The sequence below is a fragment of the Phyllostomus discolor genome, chromosome 6, assembly GCF_004126475.2.
Source record: "Phyllostomus discolor isolate MPI-MPIP mPhyDis1 chromosome 6, mPhyDis1.pri.v3, whole genome shotgun sequence".
Taxonomy (NCBI): domain Eukaryota; kingdom Metazoa; phylum Chordata; class Mammalia; order Chiroptera; family Phyllostomidae; genus Phyllostomus; species Phyllostomus discolor.
In genome coordinates, this window is record NC_040908.2 from 90,059,115 (window position 1) to 90,084,482 (window position 25,368).

The 25,368-nt window shown below is 41.1% G+C and overlaps 1 protein-coding gene across 3 annotated transcripts in view; it reads right to left on the minus strand.

Moving 5' to 3' along the window:
• The window catches only part of ACAT1 (acetyl-CoA acetyltransferase 1), a 53,258-nt gene that overhangs the window by 10,585 nt on the left and 17,305 nt on the right, over nt 1-25,368 (minus strand). For all 3 annotated transcript variants that reach the window (XM_036028609.1, XM_028517315.2, XM_036028610.1), the window contains exons 2-5: nt 14,722-14,769; nt 13,526-13,643; nt 13,179-13,274; nt 12,838-12,938 (exon numbers count right to left, since the gene is read on the minus strand). In XM_036028609.1, the coding sequence (XP_035884502.1) occupies nt 12,838-12,938; nt 13,179-13,274; nt 13,526-13,643; nt 14,722-14,769 (363 nt within the window). The remainder of the gene's footprint in view (nt 1-12,837; nt 12,939-13,178; nt 13,275-13,525; nt 13,644-14,721; nt 14,770-25,368) is intronic.

Below are 25,368 nucleotides of genomic sequence, written 5' to 3' on the forward strand. Positions count from 1 at the left end.
TTCTTGGGTAGAGTACTACCCTCCATACACTATCAATGCAATAGCCCCACACCTCTGACTCCCTGTGGTCCCACCCTGCCAAACTCATGTTCTGCACAGATGTTAGCTGACTAGACACATGGTATACAGGTCCAGGCGGACTCAGGATGTCAAGACTGAGTAGTGTGACTCTAGGACAAGGGCCATCTTTCTTTTGCACACCAGTCCGGGACAAAGCCTTCTCTTCACATAGCCAGATCTTGGTGTGCTTGGGCCTGATAAACTCTGCTGCCTCACCCTGATGACTGCCTTGAGACCCTGCTGCACTGCAAAAGTCTATGGGCACCTAGCAGGTGGTAGCTAATCTTGGTGCACCTTAGAAATTTTGCTGAGAGGCCGTTACAGAACAAACAAGGGGGGCCTGGGACGATATACTATTATTGAAAGAAGCCCCCAGGTCTGTTATGTCTGCCACCAGAGGAAAGACGTCTCTCAATACCAGAGATTTGTGAAAAAGAAAGGAAATGTTTATTTAATGCTATACAAACTTAAAGTAGTGACCTAATGTCTTTATCAAAAATCCCAAAATCCCTTAAAACACCCACAAACAGACACAGTACTTCCTTCCTTCCCCCTTTGCCCAGTCCAGAGTACCGTATCTCAGGAAAGGAAATAGAAGTCCATGGCTCAGGCAGTCCTCTGGTTCTTCCCAGTTAGTACTCCCTCTCGACTGGGAGACCTCCCTGGTTTCCCGGCACCCTCAGCTAAGTCGCTGGGATCTCTGCTAAAACCAGGTGGTGGTTCCCCCTTCTAAAGCTGCAGAGGTCCCCACTCTGGCAAAGGCACGTGGTCCTCTCTCCCAGGGCCACGGGAGTCTCCACTCAGCCAAAACCGCGCGCTTCTCCCCCTGTGCAATGGCTGCAAGGGGGGAGGGGTCGCCACTCTGCCAAAGCCGAGTGGTGGTTCTCTGCTAAAGCCGCATGGTGATTCTCTCTCTCAGGGCTGCGGGAGTCTCCACGCTGTCAAGGCCAAGTGGTTCTCTCTCCAATGGCTGTGATCTTCTCTGCACTTCCACAGCTGCATGGTTCTCCCCCTCAATGGCTGCCGCCTCTGGGTTTAAATCCCTGCGCCAATCTTCCTGTGCAGCCCCATTTCCAACTCCTCCCACACTCGGCTTCACATGCCAGAACTCATACCCTTCCAGCTTTACTGGACTGCCATCATGAGTCTGGGAAGGTGTGGCCCCATGTCCTGGAGCCAATCATCTCCGAGCTCCCACCCAGGCGCTGTAGCTCAGGGGGCGGGGGGTGGGGGGGGGGGAACCTGCCTCCAGTCATGTCTTGGTGGGGAAGTCACTTCCATTCCCCTGGCTCAGGGCATGGCCACAGCTATTTAACATATCTAAGTGACCAGCCAAAGGCTATAGATATGTTAAATGACCACAGCAGAGGTTAGCTGCAAGGCTATTGCTATGCAAAACAGCTCTCAATGGCCCTGCTCCATTTGTCCCTTCCCCCAACCCACACCTGGGGAGTGGGAGTGAGGACATCCAAAAATCCCCTGGACACCTTGAGTTCTGGACCCCATTTTAAATGCCCATTTGGGGTCCACCCCCTTGGCTGCACCCTGTAACAAGGCCTCAGATCCAGCAATGGCACCCAAGTTTGAATCTTTTCAGGTAATCACAACTCATCCTTGTGTTTCACTGAGAACCCACCTAACACAACTCGCATACAGCCAGACTCTTCCAGTGACTGAGCCTAACAGGCAGAGGCAGTCAAGATGGATCTCGGGTGCCTTGGGCCTTTTGCTGACCTCCCCCCAGGCTCAGCACTGGTGGAACCCAGGCTTGGTGTACAGCTTGGCCTTTCTCACATACACCCGACCCCAGCAAAGGCAGCCACAAACTGGATCCCTTTCTAGCTCTACACAGACTGCTAAGGGCCAGTCACGGGCAGGTGTGACACTGACCTGTGCCAGAATTCCTCCCAAGAGGTCCCAGAACCAACACACTCAGTGGTACATTTCAGACATCAGAGCAGGATCCAATTAGTTCCACAAGTCCCACCTACAAAGGGAGATATTTGCATGTACTAGACCATGCTGAGACAAATCTCACTTCATGTGCTCAGCACCCACTCAGCAGCTCATATATTGTGGTAGGGGTCAATCTTCACAATCAGCTTGCCTGAGGGTTGACACTACAGATGCACAGGCCAACACAAATCAAGACTCAACTACAGATTCCCTGTGAGGGAATACAGCAAGAAGGCAGCCATCAACAAACCAGGACACAAGTCCTCACCAGAACTGAATTTGCTGACATGCTGATGTACTTTTCTGCCTACAAAACTGTGAGAAATAAATGATTCTTTTTTTAGGTCTCCCTCCAAAAGACAACTACAATAGGAAGACTCACATAACCCACAACAGGGATATTTTGTGGAGAGCACCCAGCTCAGTGATCAAGAAGACTGCACCACTGGGTCCCACAGGACATCTAGTACATAAGGCAACTATACTGAGACTGGGAGACAGCAGATCTACCTAATACACAGAGACAAACAAGGAGGCGGTCAAATTAGGGACACAAAGAAACACGCTCCAAATGAAAGAAAGGAGAAATCTGCAAATAAATATATATAGATGCCTCCATCTATAAATAGATGGAGGCAGTCAATCTACCAGATACACAGTTCAAAAATATGGTTCTAAGGATGCTCAGTGAATTTAGTGAGAACTTCAGCAGCATAAAAAGGACAGACACCATAAAAAAAGAACCAGTCAGAAATAAAAAATGCAATATTGGAAATGAAGACTTTAGAGGGAATCAACATTAGGTTAGATGAAGCAGAGGATCAAATTAGTGATCTGGAAGACAAGGTAGCAGAAAACACCCAATTAGGGCAGCAAAAAGAAGAGAATTTTTTAATAGTTTATTTTTTATTGCATTCTCCCCTTACACCCTTTTTCACTTCCACCTACCCCCTCAGGCCCACAATCACCCCACAGTAGTTCATGTCCATCAGTTGTTTTTCTTTTTTGCTCCCTCCCTCCACACCCAACCCCCAACAGAGCTGTCAGCCTGCTCTGAGTCTATTTTGCTTGTTCACTTCTTAGAAAAAAGAATTTTAAAAAGTACTTTTAAAGGATTTATTAATTATTTTTAGAGGGGGGAAGAGGGAAAGAGAGGGAGAGAAACATTGATGTGAGAGAGAAACACTGATCAGTCATGTCTTGCATGTGCCTCAGCAGGGACCAACACTGCAACCCACACATATACCCTGACAGGGAGTCAATTAGGCCTTCATTCTGCAGGATGTTACCAAACCAAGTGAGCCACACTGGTCAGGGCAAAAAAAGAATTTTTAAAAAAAATGAGGATAGTATAAGGGGACCTTTGGGGCAAATGATGTGTAATACATGTATCACAGGAGAAAAAGAAAAAAAATAGAGCAAGATGTTGAGAAACTACTTAAAAAATAATGACTAAGAACATCCCTAACCTCGTGAAGAAGAAAGACAAGTCCAGGAAGCACGAAGAGTTCCAAACAACATGAACCCAAAGAGGCCCACACCAAATAAAATACCAAAGCTGAAAGACAAAGTAAGAATTTTTAAAGCAACAAGAGAAAGACAATAGTTAATGTACAAGGAAGCACCTATAAGAATGTCCATTAATTTCTCAACAGAAACATTTCAGATTGAAATATTCAAGAGGATGAAAAGCAAGGAGCCCTGGCTAGTGTCGCTCAGTGGATTGAGTGGCGGCCTGCAAACCAAAGGGTCACAGGTTCAATTCCCAGTCAGGGCACATGACTGGATTACAGGCCAGGTCCCCAGTAGGGAGTGCATGAGAGGCAACCATACATTGATGTTTCTCTCCCTTTCTTTCTCCCTCCCTTCCCCTCTCTCTAAAGATAAATTAATAAAATCTTAAAAAAAAAAAAAAAAAAAGCAAGGACCTACAACCAAGACACCGAATAAAGCTATCATTTAGAGTCGAAGGACAGATTAGGAGCCTCCTGGAAAATGAGCTAAAGGAGTTCATTACAAGCAACCAGTATTACAAGAAATGTTAAAGGGATTTCTTTTAAAAAAGTAAAGAAAAATATCACAGTTATAAGGAATAAAATGGCACTATATGCATACCTATTAATAATAACTTTAAATGTATATATCTTAAATGCTCCAATCAAAAGACATAGGGAAGCTGAATGGATAAGAAAACAAGACCAGGTCTGGCTTTAGCTCAGCAGGCACTTTGATTCAAGAAAACAAGACCAGCCCTGGCTGGTGTAGCTCAGTGGATTGAGTGCCAGCCTGTGAACCAAAGAGTTGCCAGTTTGATTCCCAGTCAGGGCACATGCCTGGGTTGAAGGCCAGGTCCCCAGTGTGGGGCACTCAAGAAGCAACCAGACATTGAGCTTTCTCTCCCTCTCTGTAAAAATAAATAATATTTTTAAAAAGAAAACAAGACCATGTATATGCTGTCCCCAGGAGACCCACCTAAGAATGAAAGATACACATCACTGAATGAAAAGGGATGGATAGATACTTCATGCAAATGGAAAAATTTAAGAAGCTAGAGTAGCTACACTTATATCAGAAAAAAGAGAATTTAAAACAAAAGTTATAATAAGAGACAAGGACACTATATAATAAAAAATGGATCAATCCAACAAAACATTTATGGATCAATCCTACGTAAACAATTAAATGCACCCAACATAGAAGTACTTTAATATATAAAGCAAATCTTCATGGACATAAAGAAATCAATAATAATACAGACATTGTAGGGTATTTTAATACCTCATTGACATCAATGGATAGATCTTCAAAACAAAATCGTAAGAAAACAGCAGTCTTAAATAACATATTGGAAGAAATGGATTTAATTGACATTTTCAGAGCATTTTCCTCCAAAGCTGAAGAATATACATTTTTTTCAGATACACATGAAACATTATCTAGGACAGACCACATGTTAGGACACAAAACATGTCTTAATACATTTAAGAAAATTAAAATCATATCAAGTATCTTCTCTGACCACAATGGTATGAAAGTATTAATCAATTATAAGGAAAAAAAAAACAGAAAAATACACAAACACATGGAGGCTAAATAACAGGTTACTAAACAATTAATAGGCTAATGAGATTGAGGAAGAAATCAAAACATACCTTGGGACAAATGAAAATGGCAACACAACCACCTGAAATCTACAGGACACAGCTAAAGCAGTCTGTGTCAAGAAATAAGAAAAATCTCAAACACACTAACCATACACCTAAAGGAATAAGAAAAAGAACAAACTAAGCCCAAAATGAGTAGAAGAAAGTAAATAATAAAGACCAGTGTGGGAATAAATGATATAGACAAGATTCAAACTTTAGGCTGTAGACTGAATAAGTGATATAGAAACTAAAAAAAAAAAAACAATATAAAAGATCAATGAAACCAAGAGCTGGTTTTTTGAAAAGCTAAACAAGATTGATAAACCTTATACTGGAATCATCAAGAAAAAAAGAGCCCTGAAAAATCTCTTTAAAAAAAATGCCCTGCCTTGGCTGGTATAGCTCAGTGGATTGAGCATGGGCTGTGAACCAAAGGGTCTCCAGTTCAATTCCCAGTCAGGGCACATGCCTGGGTTGTGGGCCGGGTCCCCACTACGGGGTGTGTGAGAGGCAATCACATATTGATGTTTCTCTCCCTCTCCTTCTCTTCCCCTCTCTCTAAAAATGAATAAATAAAACCTAAAGAAAAAAAAAAGAATTCTTTAAAAAAGAACAATGCCCTCACTGGTATGACTCAGTGCACTGGGCATCATCCCACAAACGGAAATGTGGTGGGTTTATTGCTGGTTAGGGCACATGCCTGGGTTGCAGGTTCTGTTCACAGTCAGGGTACAGAAGAGGCAACCAATCGTGTTTCTCATGCACATGGTCGATTGACTCCCTTTCTTTTTTCCTCCCATCCCTCACTCTAAAAATTAAAATTAAAACATAAAATAAATAAGTAATGCCCTGGTGGCTTAGTTGGTTGGAGCATTATCCCATGCACTAGACAGTGCAGGTGTGATCGCCAGTGGGGGTGCATGCCTGGGTGTGGGTTTACTTCCCACATGGGTTTCATATGGTTAGGGCGCATACAGCAGACAACCTACTGATGTTTTTCTCTCCTCCCCTCCACTTCCTCCTCTTCCTCTTCTTTTCTACCTCCTCCTCTTCTTCTTTTTCTTCTCCCTCTCCCTCTCTCTCTTTCTCTACCTCTCCCCCTTCCTCTATCTCTCTATAATCAAGAAGCATATACTTGGGTGAGGATTTTAAAAAGAAAAAAAAGGAGGAGGATCCAAATAAAAATTAGAAATGAAAGAGAAGTAACAAGCGATGTCACCGAAATACAAATGATTATAAGGAAATAGTACAAACAACTATACGCCAACAAGTAGGACAATATGAAATAAATGGATAAATTCCTAGAAACACACAATCTTCCAAAACTGAATCAAGAAGAAACAGAAAATCTGAACAGGATGATTATAACTAATGAAACTGAAGCAGTAATCAAAAAACTCCCAACAAACAAAAGTCCTGGACTGAATGGCTTCACAGGGGAATTCTACCAAATATTCAAAGAACTACAACCTATTACTTTTCAAACTATTCCAAAAATTTCAAGCGGAGGGAACACACCTAAGCTCATTTTAAGAGGCCAGCATTACTCTAATTCTAAAACCAGATAAAGATGCTACAAAGAAAATTATATGTCAATATCACTGATGAATAAATAGATGCAAAAACCCTCAACAAAATATTAGCAAACAAAATCCAACAATGCATTAAAAAGATCATAAAGCATGAGCAAGTGGGATTTATTCCAGGGATGCAAGCTTGGTACAATACCCGCAAAGCAATGAACATGATACATCACATAAACAAACTAAAGGATAAAAATCGTATGATCATATCAATCAGTGGTGTCCAACCTGCGGCCCAGGGCCCACATGTGGCACAGGGTGGCTGTGAATGTGGCCCAACACAAAATCATAAATGTACTTAAAACATTATGAGATGTTTTTGTGATTATGTGTCATGATGTATTTAACATGTGGCCCAAAATAACTCTTCTTCCAGTGTGACCCACAGATGCCAAAAGGTCAGACACCCCTGACTTGGCACCCATTTATGATAAAAAAAAAAACTCTCAGCAAACTAGGGGGGACATATCTCAAAAAAATAAAGCCTGTGTATGACAAACCCACAGGTAACATTATATTCAATGGAGAAAAACTAAAAGCATTTACCTTAGGATCAGGAACAAGACAAGGATGTCCACTTTCACCTCTCTTATTCAACACAGTACTGGAAGTCAGAACCACAGCAATCAGACAAGAAGAAATATAAAGTATCCAAATTGGAAAGGAAGAAGTAAAACTGTCATTATTTGCAAAGCACATGATACAGTTTATAGAGAAACCTAATGATAACACCAAAAACCTGTTATAACTGATAAATGAATTCAGTAAAGTAGCAGCATATAAAATAAGTATCCAGAAATCAGTTACATATTTATACACCAACAATGAACAATCAGAAAGGGAAACTAAGAAAACAATCCCACTCAAAAATAAAATGAAATACCTAGGAACAGTTATTCAAGAAGGTAAAAGACCTATACTCAGAAAATTATACAACACTGAAGAAAGAAATTGAAGAAAATACAAGTAAATGGAAGCATATATTATGTTTACGGACAGAAAAAGTAAACATCATTAAAATGTCCATACTACCCAAAACAATGTATCGATTCAACACAATTCCTATCAAAATACCAATGGCATATTTCACAGAACTGGAACACAATGGAAAAATTGAAATAGAAGCACAAAAGACCCCACAAGCCACAACAATCCTGAGAAAACGAGAACAAAATTGGAGGTATTGTGCTACCTGATATCAAACTACACTGCAAGGCTAGGGAAATCAAAACAGCATAGTGCCCTGACAGATGTGGTTCAGTGGGTTAGGCATCATCCCACAAACCAAAAAGGTTTGGTTCTCATCAGAGCACATGCCCAAGTCTCCAGCAGTGAGTAAGCAAAAGGCAACTGATGGATGTTTCTCCTCCTTTCTCCATCCCTTCCCCTCTCTCTAAAAAATAAACAAAATCTCAAAACAGCATAGTACTGGCATAAAAAAAAACAAAAAATAAGTGAAACAAAATAGAGCCCAGAAATAAACCCATGTTTATATGATTTATTAATATTTGACAAAAGAGGCAAAAGCATACAATTAGGTAAAGAAAGTCTATTCAATAAATTATGTTAGGAAAATTGGACAGATAGATGTAAAAAAGATGAAATAAGACCTCCTTCTTACATCATATATGAGAATAAACTCAAAATGGATTAAAGACTTAAATGTAAGACTCAAAACCACAGAATTCTAGAAGAAAACAGGCAGTGAAATCACAGAAAATTTTCTTATCAATATTTTTTCTGATATATCTCCTTAGGGAAGGGAAACAAAAGGAAAAATAAACAAATGCAAATGCATCAAAATTAAGTTTTGTGCAGCAAAGGAAACCATCAACAAAATTAAAAAACAACCCACTGAATGGAGGAAGATATTCTCCAATAATACATCTAATAAGGAGTTAATATCCAAAGTTTATAAAGAATTAATACAATTCAACACTAAAAAAACCACAAACAATCCAATTAAAAAATGGGAAGAGGACCTGAACAGACACTTCTCCAAAGAGGACACACAGATGGCCAAGAGACATATGAAAAGATGCTCAACGTCGCTAATCCTCAGACAAATGTAAATTAAAACCACAAGGAGACTTCACCTCACATCTACTTATTCTGATGATAGGATGGCTATCATCACAAATCCACAATGATAAGTGTTGACAAGAATGTGGAGAAAATGGAACCCTAGTGCACTGTTGGTGTGGATGCAGATTTGCACAGCCACTATGGAAAACAGTATAGAGGATCTTCAACAAAATTAAAAATGGAACTGCCTTATCACCTAGTGATTCCACTTCTGGGAATATATCTGAAAAAACCTAAAACACTAATTCGAAAGAATATATGCACCCCTGTGTTCATTGCAGAGTTATTTATAACGGGCAAGAAATGGAAGCAACCCCAGTGCCTGTCAGGAGACAAGTGGATAAAAAGCTGTGGTGTAGTCCCTGCCCATGTAGCTTAGTTGGTTAGAGCATGTCCCAATGCACCAAGGATGCAGGTCTGATTTCAGATCAGGGCACAATAAGCAACCATTAAGTGCATAAATTAAGTAGAACAACAAATCAATGTTTCTTTCTCTCAGGAAGGAAGGAAGGAAGGAAGGAAGGAAGGAAGGAAGGAAGGAAGGAAGGAAGGAAGGAAGGAAGGAAGGAAGGAAGGAAGGAAGGAAGGAAAAGAAAAGAAAGAGAAACAATAAACTAAGCTCTCCTGAATCCAGAAACCCTGTTAAATCTATTTTCATGCCTTTGGTGCCTAGCATATATAGAAGTTTAGTAAATATTAATCAAGTAACCTGTCATTATAAATCAACAAAAGAAATTTGTTTACATTAAAGGAGTAATTAAAGCAAACATTATTTTCTCACAGCCTTTAATCAGGAATAAGGAGAAACAAGTTCTACACCAAAGAAACAAATATATTGCCTATTTTGAAATATTTAGATTTCTCAATTAGTTCTCATGTATGTTTTATTCAGTTATCCTGAAATATTGAATATCTTTTCTGGGGATGATGGCAGTGACAGAAAATAAGGTATCAATCATTCAATACAGAATAAAATTCATCATAAACAAGATGTGGAACATATATATGGTAGAATATTATTCAGCCGTAAAGAAGAAAGAAACCTTAGCATTTGTGACAACATGGATAGGCCCAGAGGTCATCATGTTATGTGGACTAAGTCAAAGACAAAAACCATATGATTTCATTTGTATGTGGAGTCTGAAGAACAAAATAAATGAACAAACAAAACAGTAACTGTCAGCCGGTTAGAGCATCATTCTGATACATCAAGGTTGTGGGTTCGATCACCAGTCAGAGCACATACAAGAATGAACAAATGAATGCATAAATAAGTGGAACAGCAAACTGGTGTTTCTCTCCCTCTCTCTCTCTCCCTGCCTCTCTCTCCCTTCCTCCTTCCCTCCCTTTCCCTCTCCCTCTATCCCTAAAAAAAAGAAAATTAATAAAAAATAAATTTAAAAAGATAGGTGAAGGAATTAAGAAGTCCACACTGTTAGTTACAGAACAGCCACTGGGACATAAAGCGCAGCACAGGGAACACAGTCAGTGACATTATAATAATTATGCATGCTACCAGATGGACGCTAAACTTATTGGGGGATCATGTTGTAAATTATATGTCTAGCCTATGCCAAACACCTGAAATTAATATGAAATAATATTGAGCATCAACTATAATTGAGAAAGTAAAATAAAATTGACCATTTTCCAAAATCAGAAAATTATTCAAAACAAGGCAAGTCCCATTCCTGTGAGTCAGATATATATATACACATATACATGTTATATACATGCACATATGAATCAAATAACAGTAACTAAATGCATCTGAATGCGGTGCAGACAGCATTTGGTATTGAACCACAATAAATCAACTGAGACAAAACTCATTGTCATTTGAAGTTTTGGAAAATCTAAACAGTCTCATGACCATCTAACACCCACTGTTTCCACCAGGGTTTGGAAATATGCAATGTTTGTGTTACCTTCCACAGAGGCAAGTGAGCTCTCATCACCCTTGGAAAGTGTGTAACTGGTTCAACTTTTATGGAAAGCATTTGAAAATACCAAAATTTTAAAAATATCTGACTCAAAAATTTTCCTCTTAGGAATGTTTCCATCAGACTTCCACATAAGGAGGAATGTTTTATTGTCCCATCTCCAGTGAATGTCCCAGCTAATGCAAGACAGAGGAGAATTTGGAATCAGCCTGGCTGTAGACTTTGTGTTCTTTTTTTTTAACTTTCTTTTACTGATTTCAGAGGGAAAGGGATGAAGGGAGAAAGAACATCAATTTGTCATTCCGCTTATTTGTTCGTTCATTGGTTGATTCTTGTATTTGCCCTGACCAGGGATCAAACTCGCAACTTTGGCATATCAAGACGATGCTTCAACCAACTGAGCTATCCCACCAGCGTGTATTTTGTGTTCTTAACCACTACAATGTACTGCCTCAGTGAGGTGATTCAAGTATTTATAAGTACACAAAGATATATGTATAGGGATACTCACTGCAGCTTTACTTAAAATAGTGAAGAACTGAAGATGCCTAGATGTTCATCCAACAAGGACCCATAAAACATAGTTGTTCCATTCAATAGAATACTATCTTCTGTGCTGATACAGAAAAATCTCCAAGACATTAAGTGAGGCACAGAGTTTAAGCAACTCGCCCAAAGTTTTCTGCTTTTTTAATCATTTTTTTAAATTTTCAATTACAGTTGACATACACTATTATATTAGTTTCAGGTGTACACCCCAGTGACTAGACATAAGTGATCATTCCAATCAATCCCACACCGCTCTGACCCCAGTCGCAGTTACTAGACTATTACTGACTCCGTTCCCTGTGCTGCACTTTACATCTGTGTGACTGTCGTGTAACAATGGTTTGTCCTGTTTAGTCCCTTCCCCTGCTCTTAGATGTCAGGATACACAAGTGGTGAATAAGTCAGAGGCTCAGAGGAGGGTGAGAAGAAAGACTTATTTTTCATTTTATACTTACCTATACCATCAGATTTTAGCATGTGCATAAATAACATAAAGTCTCTGATACATTCACTTAGATTATCACAATTTTTCTCTCCCTGGTTTGTCTTATAATTGGTAATAAAGCAACAGAGGAATACCATCAATGATACACATAATTGTGGTTCTTGTATATGTAGGAAACAATATGCAAACACCTCAACTGATTTTTACCCTGCCGTGTTATGTCCTCCTCAGCTGGAAAGCACTAGATAGGAAAGAGACATCTCCTTTCTAATTCCAACCCTCTAACTTTGTGTTTGTGGTCATCTCAACCTCATGTCCCTCAACTCAAAAAAGAAGGGCTTAGATCTAATGGTCTTAGTTCTATGAATCTAGGTCTGGTCTTCTAACACCACAGCATATATTGCAATCTCTTGTGTGATCTGAGGTACGACAAGATCTAAATCAGCAAGGCCAGTAGAAAGTCTGCACAGTTTAACAACTGAACCCAGGCAGCACCTGGGAGCTACAAAGTAGTCATCAATTCTGGGCTCCATCAATTTTGATTCCGAGGGTCAGCACCGTGTTCTCATATATAATGAAAACTCTTACTCTAGTAAATACAAAATTTATGATGTTTAAAATTACCAAAAATCTCAAAGACTGTAAGAATCACCCAAAGACTAAAATATCTTAGCTGAAAACTACTTTAAAGAATGTTTAATAAGTTATTGATTTTAGAGAGAGAAGAAGAGAGGGGAACATCATTATGAGAAACATCAATTGATTGCCTCCCATTTGTGTTCCAACCAGGGACTGAACCTGCAACCTAGGCGTGTGCCTGACCAGAAATGAACCCCCAACCTTTGGTGTATGGGACAATCCTCCAACCAACTAAGCCACACTGGCCAGGGCTGGGAAATACTTCTTAACACAAAACACTATCATTCTGATCTCTACTTCAAAGGAAATTAGCACATCCAGATATTCCTGAGTGTCTGAAACATAGCAACTATACTTATGAGCAGATTTTTGGTATCTTTTAGCCATGCGTATTATTTTAATTATGAAATAGAGAAGAAGGTGCTTCTTACCTGATGTCCACACATAAGATTCTGAGAGGCCATCATGATAGCTTTCATTCCTGAGGCACAAACTTTGTTTACAGTGGTACATGGAGTAGAAACAGGTAAGCCTAAAACCAACACATGTGTCATATTTTTGAAAAACAAAGACACCCTTCAAACATAACTATAGATTTAAAACTAATAAAATAAAGTATATTAAACTATAATCTGCAATGACATTACTTCTACCAATACAAGGCTATAAATATTAAATTGTTACACATTTAATATTTTATTTAAGCTGCAGTGAACTTCATTTTTCCATGTCAAACACTTTAAGTATAAAAGCAAGAATGTATTCCTAGTACCTGCACCCAGCACTGCTTGCCTTGTAGGGGCTTGTCCTTCACCTCCTTGCAGAACATTACCCATGTATGCTTCTTTCACTTCTTCTTTTGGTATCCCTTTTTCAAAAATTCAAAAAGGAATTTCCAATTCAATAATTAGCGATTACCTAGTAAAGTGCATGACATCATATAGCAGGAATTGTTTCTTTTTCTTGTCAGTTTTTGAGTTTCATTCCTAACTCTATAATACAAGGACTTCTTTAAAAGGGAATTCATTTCTAAGTGTTATGTATATAGTAAATGCACAATAAATATCTGTTCCATTGAATCACTGCCCACTTAACACAAAAAGCAAAGTGACTACTGACCCGCCTTTTCAATGGCTCCCTGAATGGCAATGGAACCAAGCTTAGTGGCCGGCAGGGAGGAAAGGCTGCCGAGAAAGGACCCAATAGGTGTTCTGGTGGCTCCTGCTATGACCACTTCCTGGTAAGAGAGAGATGATAAAAATTATTATTTAAGTATTTTACCCATCACCTTTTATTAAATAATAATTCGTAGATATATTATCTAAGAAAAACTTTTTATGAATGATTACTCATCACAGAGTAAAATAATCTCAATATTCAAACAGCAATAAAACTAATCCATTGAATGCTGGTAAAGACTTAAGATCTAATAGAAAATCTAAGACAAACTCACTCCAAAACAGGCATTGATCCTTCTCAATTCTCCATAGGAGGTTTGAAATGAGAAGCTTAAATTTCAATTCTATTCCTCAGTCAAAATTTAAGAGATGATAACTTTATCCTTGTTAACTGCTTAACAAACAACCCTAACCAAAGGGCTTCCTAACTGAAGGGAACTCCGGACTAGTGATCAGCACCTGGAGGGCCATTCCATGGCGGGGACAGGGCCGGAGACGTAATTTCTTAAGTGATTCACAAGATAATATTAATATGAAATTCAAGAAAAAATAGACGAAAGCTTTCAAATATTATAAAACTATTGCAACAATTCTCTCCTTACACTTGCCTTGAACATTCCCATTTTAAGCTCATAAATAAATGATTGTTACTTAGATTTTTGGTAGAAGGCTATTACGGAGTCATCTTCGGGGCCCTCCTGAGACAAAGAGATGACTCCCTAAAAAAGCACCAGGTGATCAGGTTGTGTCCGTCCTTTCCAGTCCCCAGCCCTGTTTGGTCCCTTTCTCCTGGTATCTCCAAGGGGCCTCTGGAATGTGTCACACACAATATAATGAGGGTCCCTGAGAGTAAGGAAAAAATACTGCCCAGTTTTTCAGAGAAGGTACTTTTACAGTAGACAAAGAAAAAAAAGCAGAAATTATACAGGCCACTAAATTAAACTTTTTATGGTAACTTAGGTGTTAGTATATCAATAATTACCTATTTCTAACCAATGCATCATCCTGAGCTGATGCTTTCATATACACAAATCATAAAAATCTACATTTTTATTAACTATATTTCCTTTAAATTCTTTCATGAAGGCTTTAATATTTAATTTAAACTAAATAAAATGTAATTAAATTTACACTTACATTTAAAGGAGGTTTTGATACATAACTTCGCTCCACATATCTTATTTCCTGTAATATAAATATTTATAATGTTATGATATAAAAAATATTAATGTATGTCATTTTATACTTCTCAGTGACAAGGTTATGATGACTTCTCTGCTTCTTTATACTTTTATTTCCAAGTTTTCTAGTTAGCATATATCAGTGTTACATTGAGAAAAAAAATTACTTTGTAATATACTCTTCTAACTGTTCATTGGAAATGTAAGTTTATCTTAAAATTGTTAATCTTTAAGTTCTAAATTAAACAATTTAAAAATTACAAGAAAATATCTGCCCTCGCTGGTGTGGCTCAGTGGATTCCGTGCCAGCCTGTGAACCAAGGGGTTGCCAGTTCGTTTCCCAGTCAGGGCACATGCCTGGGTTGCATGCCAGGACCTCAGTAGAAGGTGTGCAAGAGGCAACCACACATTGATGTTTCTCTCCCTCTCTTTCTTCCTCCCTTCCCCTCTCTAAAAGTAAATAAATAAAATCTTTTTTTAAAAGAAAATATCCTCAAGGCTTCAAAAGATATTTAAGTAAAACTTGCTACCTCTCCCCATCCACTCCTAACAATTATCTCTGTTTTATGCAAGGAAAACACACCTCACATAAATACAGTCTATATTAAGAGATAAATTCTTTCTTAAGAAAGAAAAGAGTAAATATCTTGCCCCTGTATCTCAGTTTCTCCCACACTGTTCTTAGGAACAAACACCAACAAGGACAAATTCTAAAAATGCAGGTTACAGTTCAGAGACCTAATTACTCTGAAGCTGGACAATTTATAGCACAAAGAACAAAGAAAATTTTTTGTCCTCTGATGTCAGAAAGCATAACTGTTCAGCCCTGGCTGGTGTGGCTCAGTGGATTTAGCACCAGCCTGTGAACCAAAAGGTCTCCTGTTTGATTCCCAGTTGAGATACATGCCTGGGTTATGGGCCAGGTCCCTGGTTGGGGCCATGTGAGAGGCAACCAGTCAATGTTTCTCTCACACATCAGTGTTTCTCTCCCTTTCCTTCTCCCTCCTTTATTTCCCCACTCTCTAAATAAATAAATACAATCTTTTGAAAAAAAAAACAAAAAAATAACTATTCAAATATGACAGCCCATATTTAGAACTTAATCTTGTTGATAATTATATACAAACATATCTCACAGAGTAAGAGTATACAAAATCTGAAAACTTTAAACTGACCAAAGAACTTAGCTTTTCACAGATTAAACAAGCTTTGTCCTGACTCAATGCAAACAATAAACTGAAAAGCACAGACAAAAGGCAGGTATTTTTGATAAACACTGGTTATAAGCAGAGATAACCAGAAGGCACTCCCACAAAACTGGCTTGTATAAAGCATTCACATGAGAATAAATCATGAAATGGCAGCTTAAAGGCAGCATGTTTTGCTTGGTAATGGAAGAACAGAATTTACTTCAGGGAATCTTTTTTCCAATGTTAATATGGTTTAAAAAAAGTCACTTTTATGTAGAAAGTTCATATAACTTTGCTGTAAGAAATAACTTAGTCCTGATTTGAGTGAAAAGTATCACAATATTCAGTGGAGCCCCTATTCTGAAGAGATGCCTCTACAGCCTTTGTAAGGGAGAGGGGACTGTCACACGTAATACTATTTGGTCCTGCACTTACCTTACAGAAGGCATTATGCATAATTTGAAATCTGTAACATATGGTCCCTATACTCAAGCAGCATTATAATCTTATCAAGGAGAAATGTTAAAAGTTATCTGTACATATTCTGGAGGCAGAATTTGGTTAAGAACTGTAAGGAAGACAAATAAGTATGCCATCCCCAGGGTTCAGAGGAGAAAGATCATGTGGCATTCTGCAATGGATGTCAAATATGCACTTAAATGCTTCAGGCAGGAGTTTTATAAACATTGTTTAAATTCATCTTTCTAATATGCCAAGTATAAACACAATAGAGATCATCAACCTATTACTTGCTAGTACCAGATTAACCTGTTTGTGCAGACCTTGAAGTAAAATGTATCGGCCCTCTCTATCTCTACTTGTACACGTGCACCCAAACGATAGTGTGCATACTGGCCCAGGCCAGCACAGGCCCGTACTGGGTAGGCAAGGCCCCGGTGCATCTGCTTCATGGATGTACTCCTCAGTATCAGCTGTGCAAAAACAAGTGTACCTTCACATGCCATATAATTTAGGCTGTTGTTTATACAACCTACTTTTCATGAGAGATTCTAACACATTATCTGTACCAATTTTGAATTAAAAGATCCTACTTGTAATAAATGTGCCACTCACTGATATCCAACCTAAAGAGATTTTTAATGGACAGCCCTAAGCACATGCAACGTGACTCCCACCCTCCTCCCATTGGCTAGAGCTGACAGGACCAAGAACAGAATGGACTTTGAGCCTCGGTGACTCCCTGAAAGACTGGGTCAACTGGATGATGACAAGCACTTGAACTGAAAGGTCACTAGGGTGGGCGCTAGTCAGCACCATGGCAAGCAAAGGCCATGTCAAAGCAGAGGCTACAGCAAAAAGTCTTGAGTAAGCAGAGAAGCAAAGGAATGGAATATACACACTCAGAGGAGGAAAATGTCCATGGCACAAGAGACAGAAGAAGAGCCTCAGACCTGGCTGGTGTGGCTCAGTGAATTGAGCACCGGCCTGCAAATCAAAGGGTCGCAGGTTCAATTCCCAGTCAGGGCACGTGTCTGGGCTGCAGGCCAGGTCCCTAGGAGGGGGAGTGTGAGAGGCAACCACACAAGGACGTTTCTCTCTCTCTTTTTCTCCCTCCCTTTCCTGCTCTCTAAAAAATTAATAAATAAAATATTTTTTAAAAAAGAGTCTCTGCTTAATGATCTTCTATACGGGTTTTCTGCAAAGTCAGCTGTACTTTATTTTGTCTCCTTGCATGTCCAAGAGCTTGCCTGTTACATATCTTCAAAAATGTAATTTTATACTTAGGTAGTTTGAAATGGCATGTTATTCCTAGCAATCAAAAGGCCTTTTCAGCAATATCAACTCTTCTGTTGATATATCTGCTCTGGATGCCACCTCCAGTTGCCTGAAGGTGCCACATTTTCAGTGATCCCTTCCCTCTCCCCTACATCATTCATCCCCTTTGCTCCAGATCGTTCCACAAGCATACAAACAGGCTCTGGTTTCTCTTACCTAACAAACCAATGTCCTTGAACCCACATTTCCAGTGAACTTTCACCTCATTTCTTAGCTCCCTTGCACAATGTAAGTTCTCCCCTGTCTGTTTCCTTGTCCTCGCCTCCAGTTTGCTGTTCAACCCCCTCCAATGTGGCTTTTATCTATACTACTGTTGACTCTGAGCAAGGTGTAGCAACACACAATAAATACCATAATTAATTCCTGGCAACATTGGGTCTCACTTTTCTTCTTTTTTTTTTTTTAAAGATTTTATTTATTTATTTTTTTAGAGAGGGAAGGGAGGGAGGGGGGGAGAGAGAGAGAGAGAGAGAGAGAGAGAGAGAGAAACATCAATGTGCAGTTGCTGGGGGTTATGGCCTGCAACCCAGGAATGTACCCTGGCTGGGAATCGAACCTGGGACACTTTGGTTCCCAGCCCGCACTCAATCCACTGAGCTACACCAGCCAGGGCTTCACTTTTCTTCTTTAGGAATTTTGCACAGTAGTTAAGAGCCAGGGTTTACCTTGGTTTTTCCAAATACCCTCGTGGGCTGTTGTGAGAATGAAATGAGGTAGTATGTGTAAGCCACTGTGCAAACCTTCCCCTTTCTTGGCTTCTATTTTAGTACAATCTTGAGGTTCCCCTCATACCTCCCTAGTTATTTTTCTGTCTCCTTTGCTGTCTCATCCTCCCCCTTCCAACCTCTAAGTGCTGGAATGTCTCAGGACTTTGTCCTAGGCCCTTAACTTTGCAACTTCACTGTCTCCTCAACCATATCTAGTCCCATGGCTTTAAACAGCATTTATGTCCTCTCAATTCACCTCCAGGCTCATTTGAGGTCTGTCCAGAAAAAGTCCAGCCTTTTTTAATATAACGTGAATAGTTTTCAAGACATGGATGTAACCAGGCAGCCAAGGAGAGAGGGCTGGAATGAGCATGCATGAACAATGATGACTTCAGTGTACTAGTCAATGGGGGCACTAGACACTGATGAGTGAGCAGGTGTACTATGGCAGTGGCATTCAAAATGACTGAGCAAGTACAGCAATAAGTCTTCATCAAATTTTGCTTTAAGCATGAACATTCCTCAAAGAAAATTATTTGGATGATTCAGGAGGCCGCAGCTATGGACAAATGGTAATTGGCAGCTTCATCAAGACAACATGCCCACTCATGCATCACGTCTCATGCAGTTTTTTGACAAAACACCAAATCACCCAGGTGACTCAGCCCACCATAACCCAGATTTGGCGCCTGTGACTTCTGGCTTTTCTCAAAACTAAAATCACCTTTGAAAGGGAAGAGATTTCAGACTGATGATGAGATTCAAGAAAATATGACAGGGCAGCTGATGGTGATTGGGAGAACTGTGTGAGGTCCCAACGTGCCTGCTTGGAAGGGGACTGAGGCATCATTGTACAATGTTTCTTGTATCTTGTATCTTCTTCAATAAATGTCTCTATTTTTCATATTACATGGCTGGACACCTTCTGAACAAACCTTGTATATTTAAGTGTTGACTTAATAGCTTCAATTTATTTTTTATATTTTTTTTAATTTTTTTTAATAGTAGTTTCAATTTAATGACCACATCATGGCTCTTAATTTCCACCCCTAGAAAACTAGTCTCATCCCAGTATTTCCCACCTCAGAACATTGTATCACAATTTACCCGGGTGCTCAAGCCAAAAATCTTAGGACTCACCCTTCATCTTTCCTTAAAACAAACCCAGATACCCCATCATAAATACTATCAATACTGTGTCCAAAATATACCTGAATTCTTCCACTTGGCTTCATACCCACTACTGCCATCAGTTCCAGCCACCACCTCCTGCTACTATAAGGGACTTCTACTTCATTTCCTACTTCCTGACTTTCCTTCCAGTCCATCCAGTTTTTAAAATGTAAACTGGATCACATTACTCATTAATCCCCTGATTAAAATCCTTTGATGGCTTTCCATTGCCCTTGGAATACTATCCAGACTCCTCCCCTTAACCTACAAGACCTTGCGTGATCTGACACCTGATTTTCTTTCCAAGGTCATGTCATTCTTGCTGTAACAGGGTACAGCCAAGAGGGGGACCCCAAATAGGGATTTGGAATAGGGCCCAGAACTCAAGGTGTCCAGGAGATTTTAGGATGTCCTCACCACCACCCCCAGGTGTGGGTTGGGAGAAGGGACAAATGGAGCAGGGCCATTGAGACCTGTTTCTCATAGTAACAGCCTTGCAGAAACCTCTGGTGTGGTCATTTAACATATCTATAACTTTTGACTGGTTACATAGATATGTTAAATAGCTGTGGCCACACTCTGAGCCAGGGCAATGGAAGTAACTTCCCCACCAAGACGTAACTGGGGGGCAGGTCCCCCGAGTTACAGCGAGTCACAGCGACTGCGTGGGAGCTTGGAGAAGATTGGCTCCAGGACATGGGGCATGCCTGCCCAGACTCACGATGGCAGTCCAGTAAAGCTGGAAGGCTTTGAGAGTGCTGGCAGTTGTAGCTGAGTGTAGGAGGAGTCAGAAATGGGACTGCAGAGGAAGATTGGCTCAGGGATTTAAACCCAGACAAGGCAGCCATTGGGGGAGAACCACGCAGATTTGGCAGTGTAGACTCCTGCAGCCCTGTGAGAGGGAATCACCATGCGGATTTAGCAGAGAATCGCTACTCGGCTTTGGCAGAGTGGTGACTTCCCCCTCCTCACAGCCACTGAGGAGAGAGAACCATGCGGTTTTGGACTCCCGTGGCCCTGGGGGTGAGAGGACCACACAGCTGGAGCGGTGGAGAGAGGACCACGTGCCTTTGGCAGAGTGGGGACCCCCGCAGCATTAGTAGGAGGAACAACCACTCGGCTTTAGCAGAGATCCCAGTGACACAGCTGAGGGTGCCAGGAACGGAGGAAGGTCTCCCAGCCAATATGGATTACTGGGAAGAACCAAGGGCTGCCTGAGTCAAGGACTTCTATTTCCTTTCCTGAGATATAGTACCCCAGACTGGGCAAAGGGGGAAGGAAGGACTATGTATGTTTGTGGGTGTTTCAAAAGACTTTAGGATTTTGATGAAGACACTAGGTCACTACTTTAAGTCTGTATAGCATTAAATAAACATTTCCTTTCCTTTTCACGAATCTCTGGCATTGAGAGACGTCTTTCCTATAGACGGCGGACATAATGGACCTGGGGGTTTCTTTCACTAATAGTATATTGTCCCAGGCCCCCCCATGTTGTTCTGTAATATTGCTGCACCAGCCACACCAGCCCCTTCCTTCTTCTGAACCCATTTCCACTTTAAGATCTTGCAGTGTACCTATGCCAATAAGAGCCTTTCCTCAGCTCTTCATGGGTGGTTCATTTTCATTCCTTAGTTCTCAGCTCAAAAGACACATGCCCTAGAGGAGCTCTCCCTAGCTACTCTATTTAAAGTTGGCTTCCAAAAAGAAGTTGGCCTCCCTTATTTCAACATGTTTACTTTCTTCAAAGCACCTCTCGCACTGTGTGAATATGGGGTTGACATTGCTTCCCAAGAGCAGGGCTGTCTCATTTATTGCTATAGCCCTGTCACGTGGCACTGTGCCTACTATGCACGAAAAACCTCAGAAAATCATAGCGCAATCATCTTTCAAGGAGAGCTCAGCTGTACTGCCTTCTGGGTGGGAGGAAATCCATCCCAGCATCCACAGCACCCTATCTGTGCACACTCTCATTTTTCCTAGAATACATAATTGTGTAACCCTTGGTGACCTCCACAGGGCTGTGAATTCCAAGAAGAGATCGATGGCAGGATGTGCTATACAAATATTCGAACAAAGTCTGAATAGCAACTCAAAACCATTTCAGGGAAGGTAAATACCGTATGAAGCCCCAAAATGGGATAATGAGCTAGCATGAGGGCCTATTTTACATGGGATGGTTAAAAAAGGGCTCTCTGGACATGTCACTGGAGCTGAGAAATAAATATTAAAGAGTCGACTTTGGTAAGATCTAAGGAAAGAGCACCAGAGGGACAGGGAAAACTAAGACAAAGGCCTTGAATTAGGAGCCAGGTTGGCACATAACAAGCGCAGAGAGTGGAGCAGTGTGGCAGGAGCCACACACTCAGGAAAGCACAGCCAGAGCTGAGTTCAGGCTGGACTAGTAAGCAGTGACCCAACAGGCCACAGGACGGAGTCTGGGTACTGGTCTGTGCTATAAGAAGCCACTGGCGGCTCTTCTGTTACAAACTGATCACTTGGGCCACAGTGGAGAACTGAGTTTAGTGAAGCAGGAGTAGAAAAAGGAGGTGCCCAGGCAAGAGCTCATGTGCTAGTGCCAGAGAGGTCACAAGAGGCTGCATACAAATAGAGAGATTTGGAATATGTTTTAGAGCAGTGATTTTCAACCTTTTTCATCTCATGGCACACATAAAATAGTTACTAAATTCTGCAGGACACCAAATAATATATTTTTTTGCCGATCTGACAAAAAGTAGGTACAATTTTGATTCATTCACACCGGACAGCTATTGTGTTAGCTGTTGTCATGTTTTTATTTAACAGTCTAAGGGGAAAGAGGTCAGTGCCCCTGACTATACAGTCACGCATGTTTTACAAGTTCTTGTGGCACACCGGTTGAAAATCGCTGTGTTAAAGGTAGAACCAGCCAGTGGTACTGTTATTCTTGTTTTACAGGTAAAAAAATGAAAAGGCCAGACAGATCAAGTCCCATTCCACAAAATGGCATTTAATACTGAAAACCCTGTCAAAGCAAACAGATTTCCACAGTTAGTTAATGACCACCGAATTCGAGTAACCAAAACAGGCAGACCTCGTTTTGGTGGGCAGCAGTTAGAAGTGGGCGGTAGGAGGAAGGAGGCCCACCACACTTGTGGACCCAAGGCAAACAGTTGAAATAGTTTCGGTTAACTGCCCTTGTTAGCAACGTTTCTGTTGCAGTTTTACCCACCCCACCCCATGTGGGCAGTCAAGGAGAATCATAGGAAAGGGCATGTGCAGAAGAGACTGAAGTCATATCACCAAAGTATCTGTCAATCAATATAGAACCCCTCCCCTGTGCTAATACAACCATGCACATACTTAAAGCGGCAGATTCGGGAGACTCATGCCCTTCTCACCACTCTCAGCAGGCCTTTTCTCTCCCTTTAGGATGTACTAATAAAATTCTTACTCATTCACTTTCATCTTGCTGTAATTCTTTACTGCATCAGTGAGAAGAATGGAACTCCAGGAACATCTTTTAGTGGTGTGACTCAGATCGCTGGATAGTGTAAGTTCTTCCATTACAATTTTCCTTTCGCCACATCACCATGGATCCTTGATCCTTTCATACCCTTTTACGTTGCCTGGGCCCTCTTCCTGGTCAGATGGCAGGCCTACCATTTCTGATTCTGCTGAGAATATCTTGCTCTCTCCCTCTCCAGAAATTGCTGCACCCTGTGGGCACAGGTCAAGTATTTAAAAGCCACTGGGGGGACTTCCACTCACGATGGCAGCATGGGCAGACACGACTCACCTCCACACAACCACATCAAAATTACAACTAAAATATAGAACAACCATCACTCAGAACTGTCACAAATTGAGTTGAATGGAAGTCTGACAACTACAGAATAAAAGAAATCACATCCATCCAGACTGGTCCTGGCTTCTGTCTACAAGGCCCTAAACTACCATCCTCTTTACCTGGAAGGCACCCTGTTAAAGCCCAATATGGTGACTCCTGAACACACCTGCACCAAGAAGTATACTCCAGAGCAAGTGGCTATGGCCACCATCACAACTCTCCACTGTACTGTTCCTGCAGCTATTTGCATCTGCTTTTCAACTGGCGGCATGACTGAAGAGAATACTATCTTCAACCTCAATGCTATCAACCTCTGCCCTCTACCAACGCCCTGGAAACCAAGTTTCTCTTACAGATGGGCCCTGCAGGCCAGTGCACTGGCTGCCTAGGGTGGCAAGGCTGCAAACAAGAAGGCGACACAGCCGGCCTTTGTGAAGCAGGCCACGGCTAACTTCCAGGCAGCCCAAGGCAAGTATGCTCCCATGGGCTCTTCCTGTGCTGCACACCACTCACTCTTCACAGCCAACTATACCTACTAGTTCTAGTAGGCAGGGTGGCTGGCTCCAGCTCATCCAGGTGTCTTGGGAGGTGGGCTGAACAGGAACAACAACCTTTCAATTGACCCTGGATATCAGACAAAATTAGATTGAACTACTGGATACACAATGCATGTTAAATTCTTAGACGCAGGAAAAAATCACTTATTGAAACAAGTCTGAATATCAAAGATCTGACGAAATTTTACACAACGGTTTTCTTGCCACAATTCCAGCTGCCCATGCCCCAAAGTATGCACCTAAAAACAGACTTTAAAACAAAATCAGCTCTCCATCCAAATAATGACTACTGAATAAAACATCTCAGAAGGTGATGGCAGAGAAGTGTGTCTTATTAAACCATCTTAGGAGTGGTAGGTTATGAAGGAGACAGCTGCAACCCAAAAAGAAATAAAATACACTATAAACCTTCAAAAAAATAAAAGCCACTAGGGTGCTCGCCACTAGAAGACTCCCGTGAAAGGGTAAGCTGGTCATGGACTGGGGAAGACACACTAGGACGCTGCCACAAGCAGCGTGCACGCAACAAAGAACATTGTAACAGCAATCACGCTCCCACCCCTACAGCACTCCTCTACTTAGGTTTCATTCTCGAGAGAAGGCGAGATTTTAACCTTCAGCAGAAAATTCTGTCCCTTCTAAGCTTGTTTCTTTGAACCATGCCTTCTCGTTCAATCAGCCATACTCATAAGTCCTCATCTTTCCTGTTAGGTCTAGCTTTTCCTGTTGCCTTTCGGCCACCCTACTCCTCTACCCTCTCTGCTTATCCTGCAGGCAGGGAGGCTGATGGGCCTGCTCTCTTGCCAAATGATGGCCATGCTCCTCTAGATTGTGCATTCACAAGATACTATACCATGGATGACAACCCTATCCCTCCCCTCTCTTGCCTCTGTAAACACTGCTTATACCACCATTGGCCAGAGGCTATCAAGAGACAATTCCTGATACTCTGTGGCCAGCTGTGGACCCACCTAATGTTCGTCCACTACATTGAATCCCATGTTCTTAGACTACCTGTCTGCTCTGAGCCCTGCATTTCAAAATGGGCTCAGCCCTATCATGCCCATATCATGTGGGAACAAGGGACCTTTTGCACGTAACTCCTCAGGGGCGTCCTGCACACTTTCTGAATGAGGCCCACTTCCAAAAGTATCTTGAAAGGGCCAACAAGTTGACACAAATGTGTCCTTCGTGTGCCTTCAAGAGGCAGAGGGAACAAATTCAGGTTTGCAACCTGCCCCTCTGATTTTTTACTGAGACAGGGATCCCCCTCCTCCTCAGACATCTCCTCTGTTTAAGACCCGAGGACCCATGAGACTGGGCCAGTCCAGACAGACTATTGGTCCTGGAGAG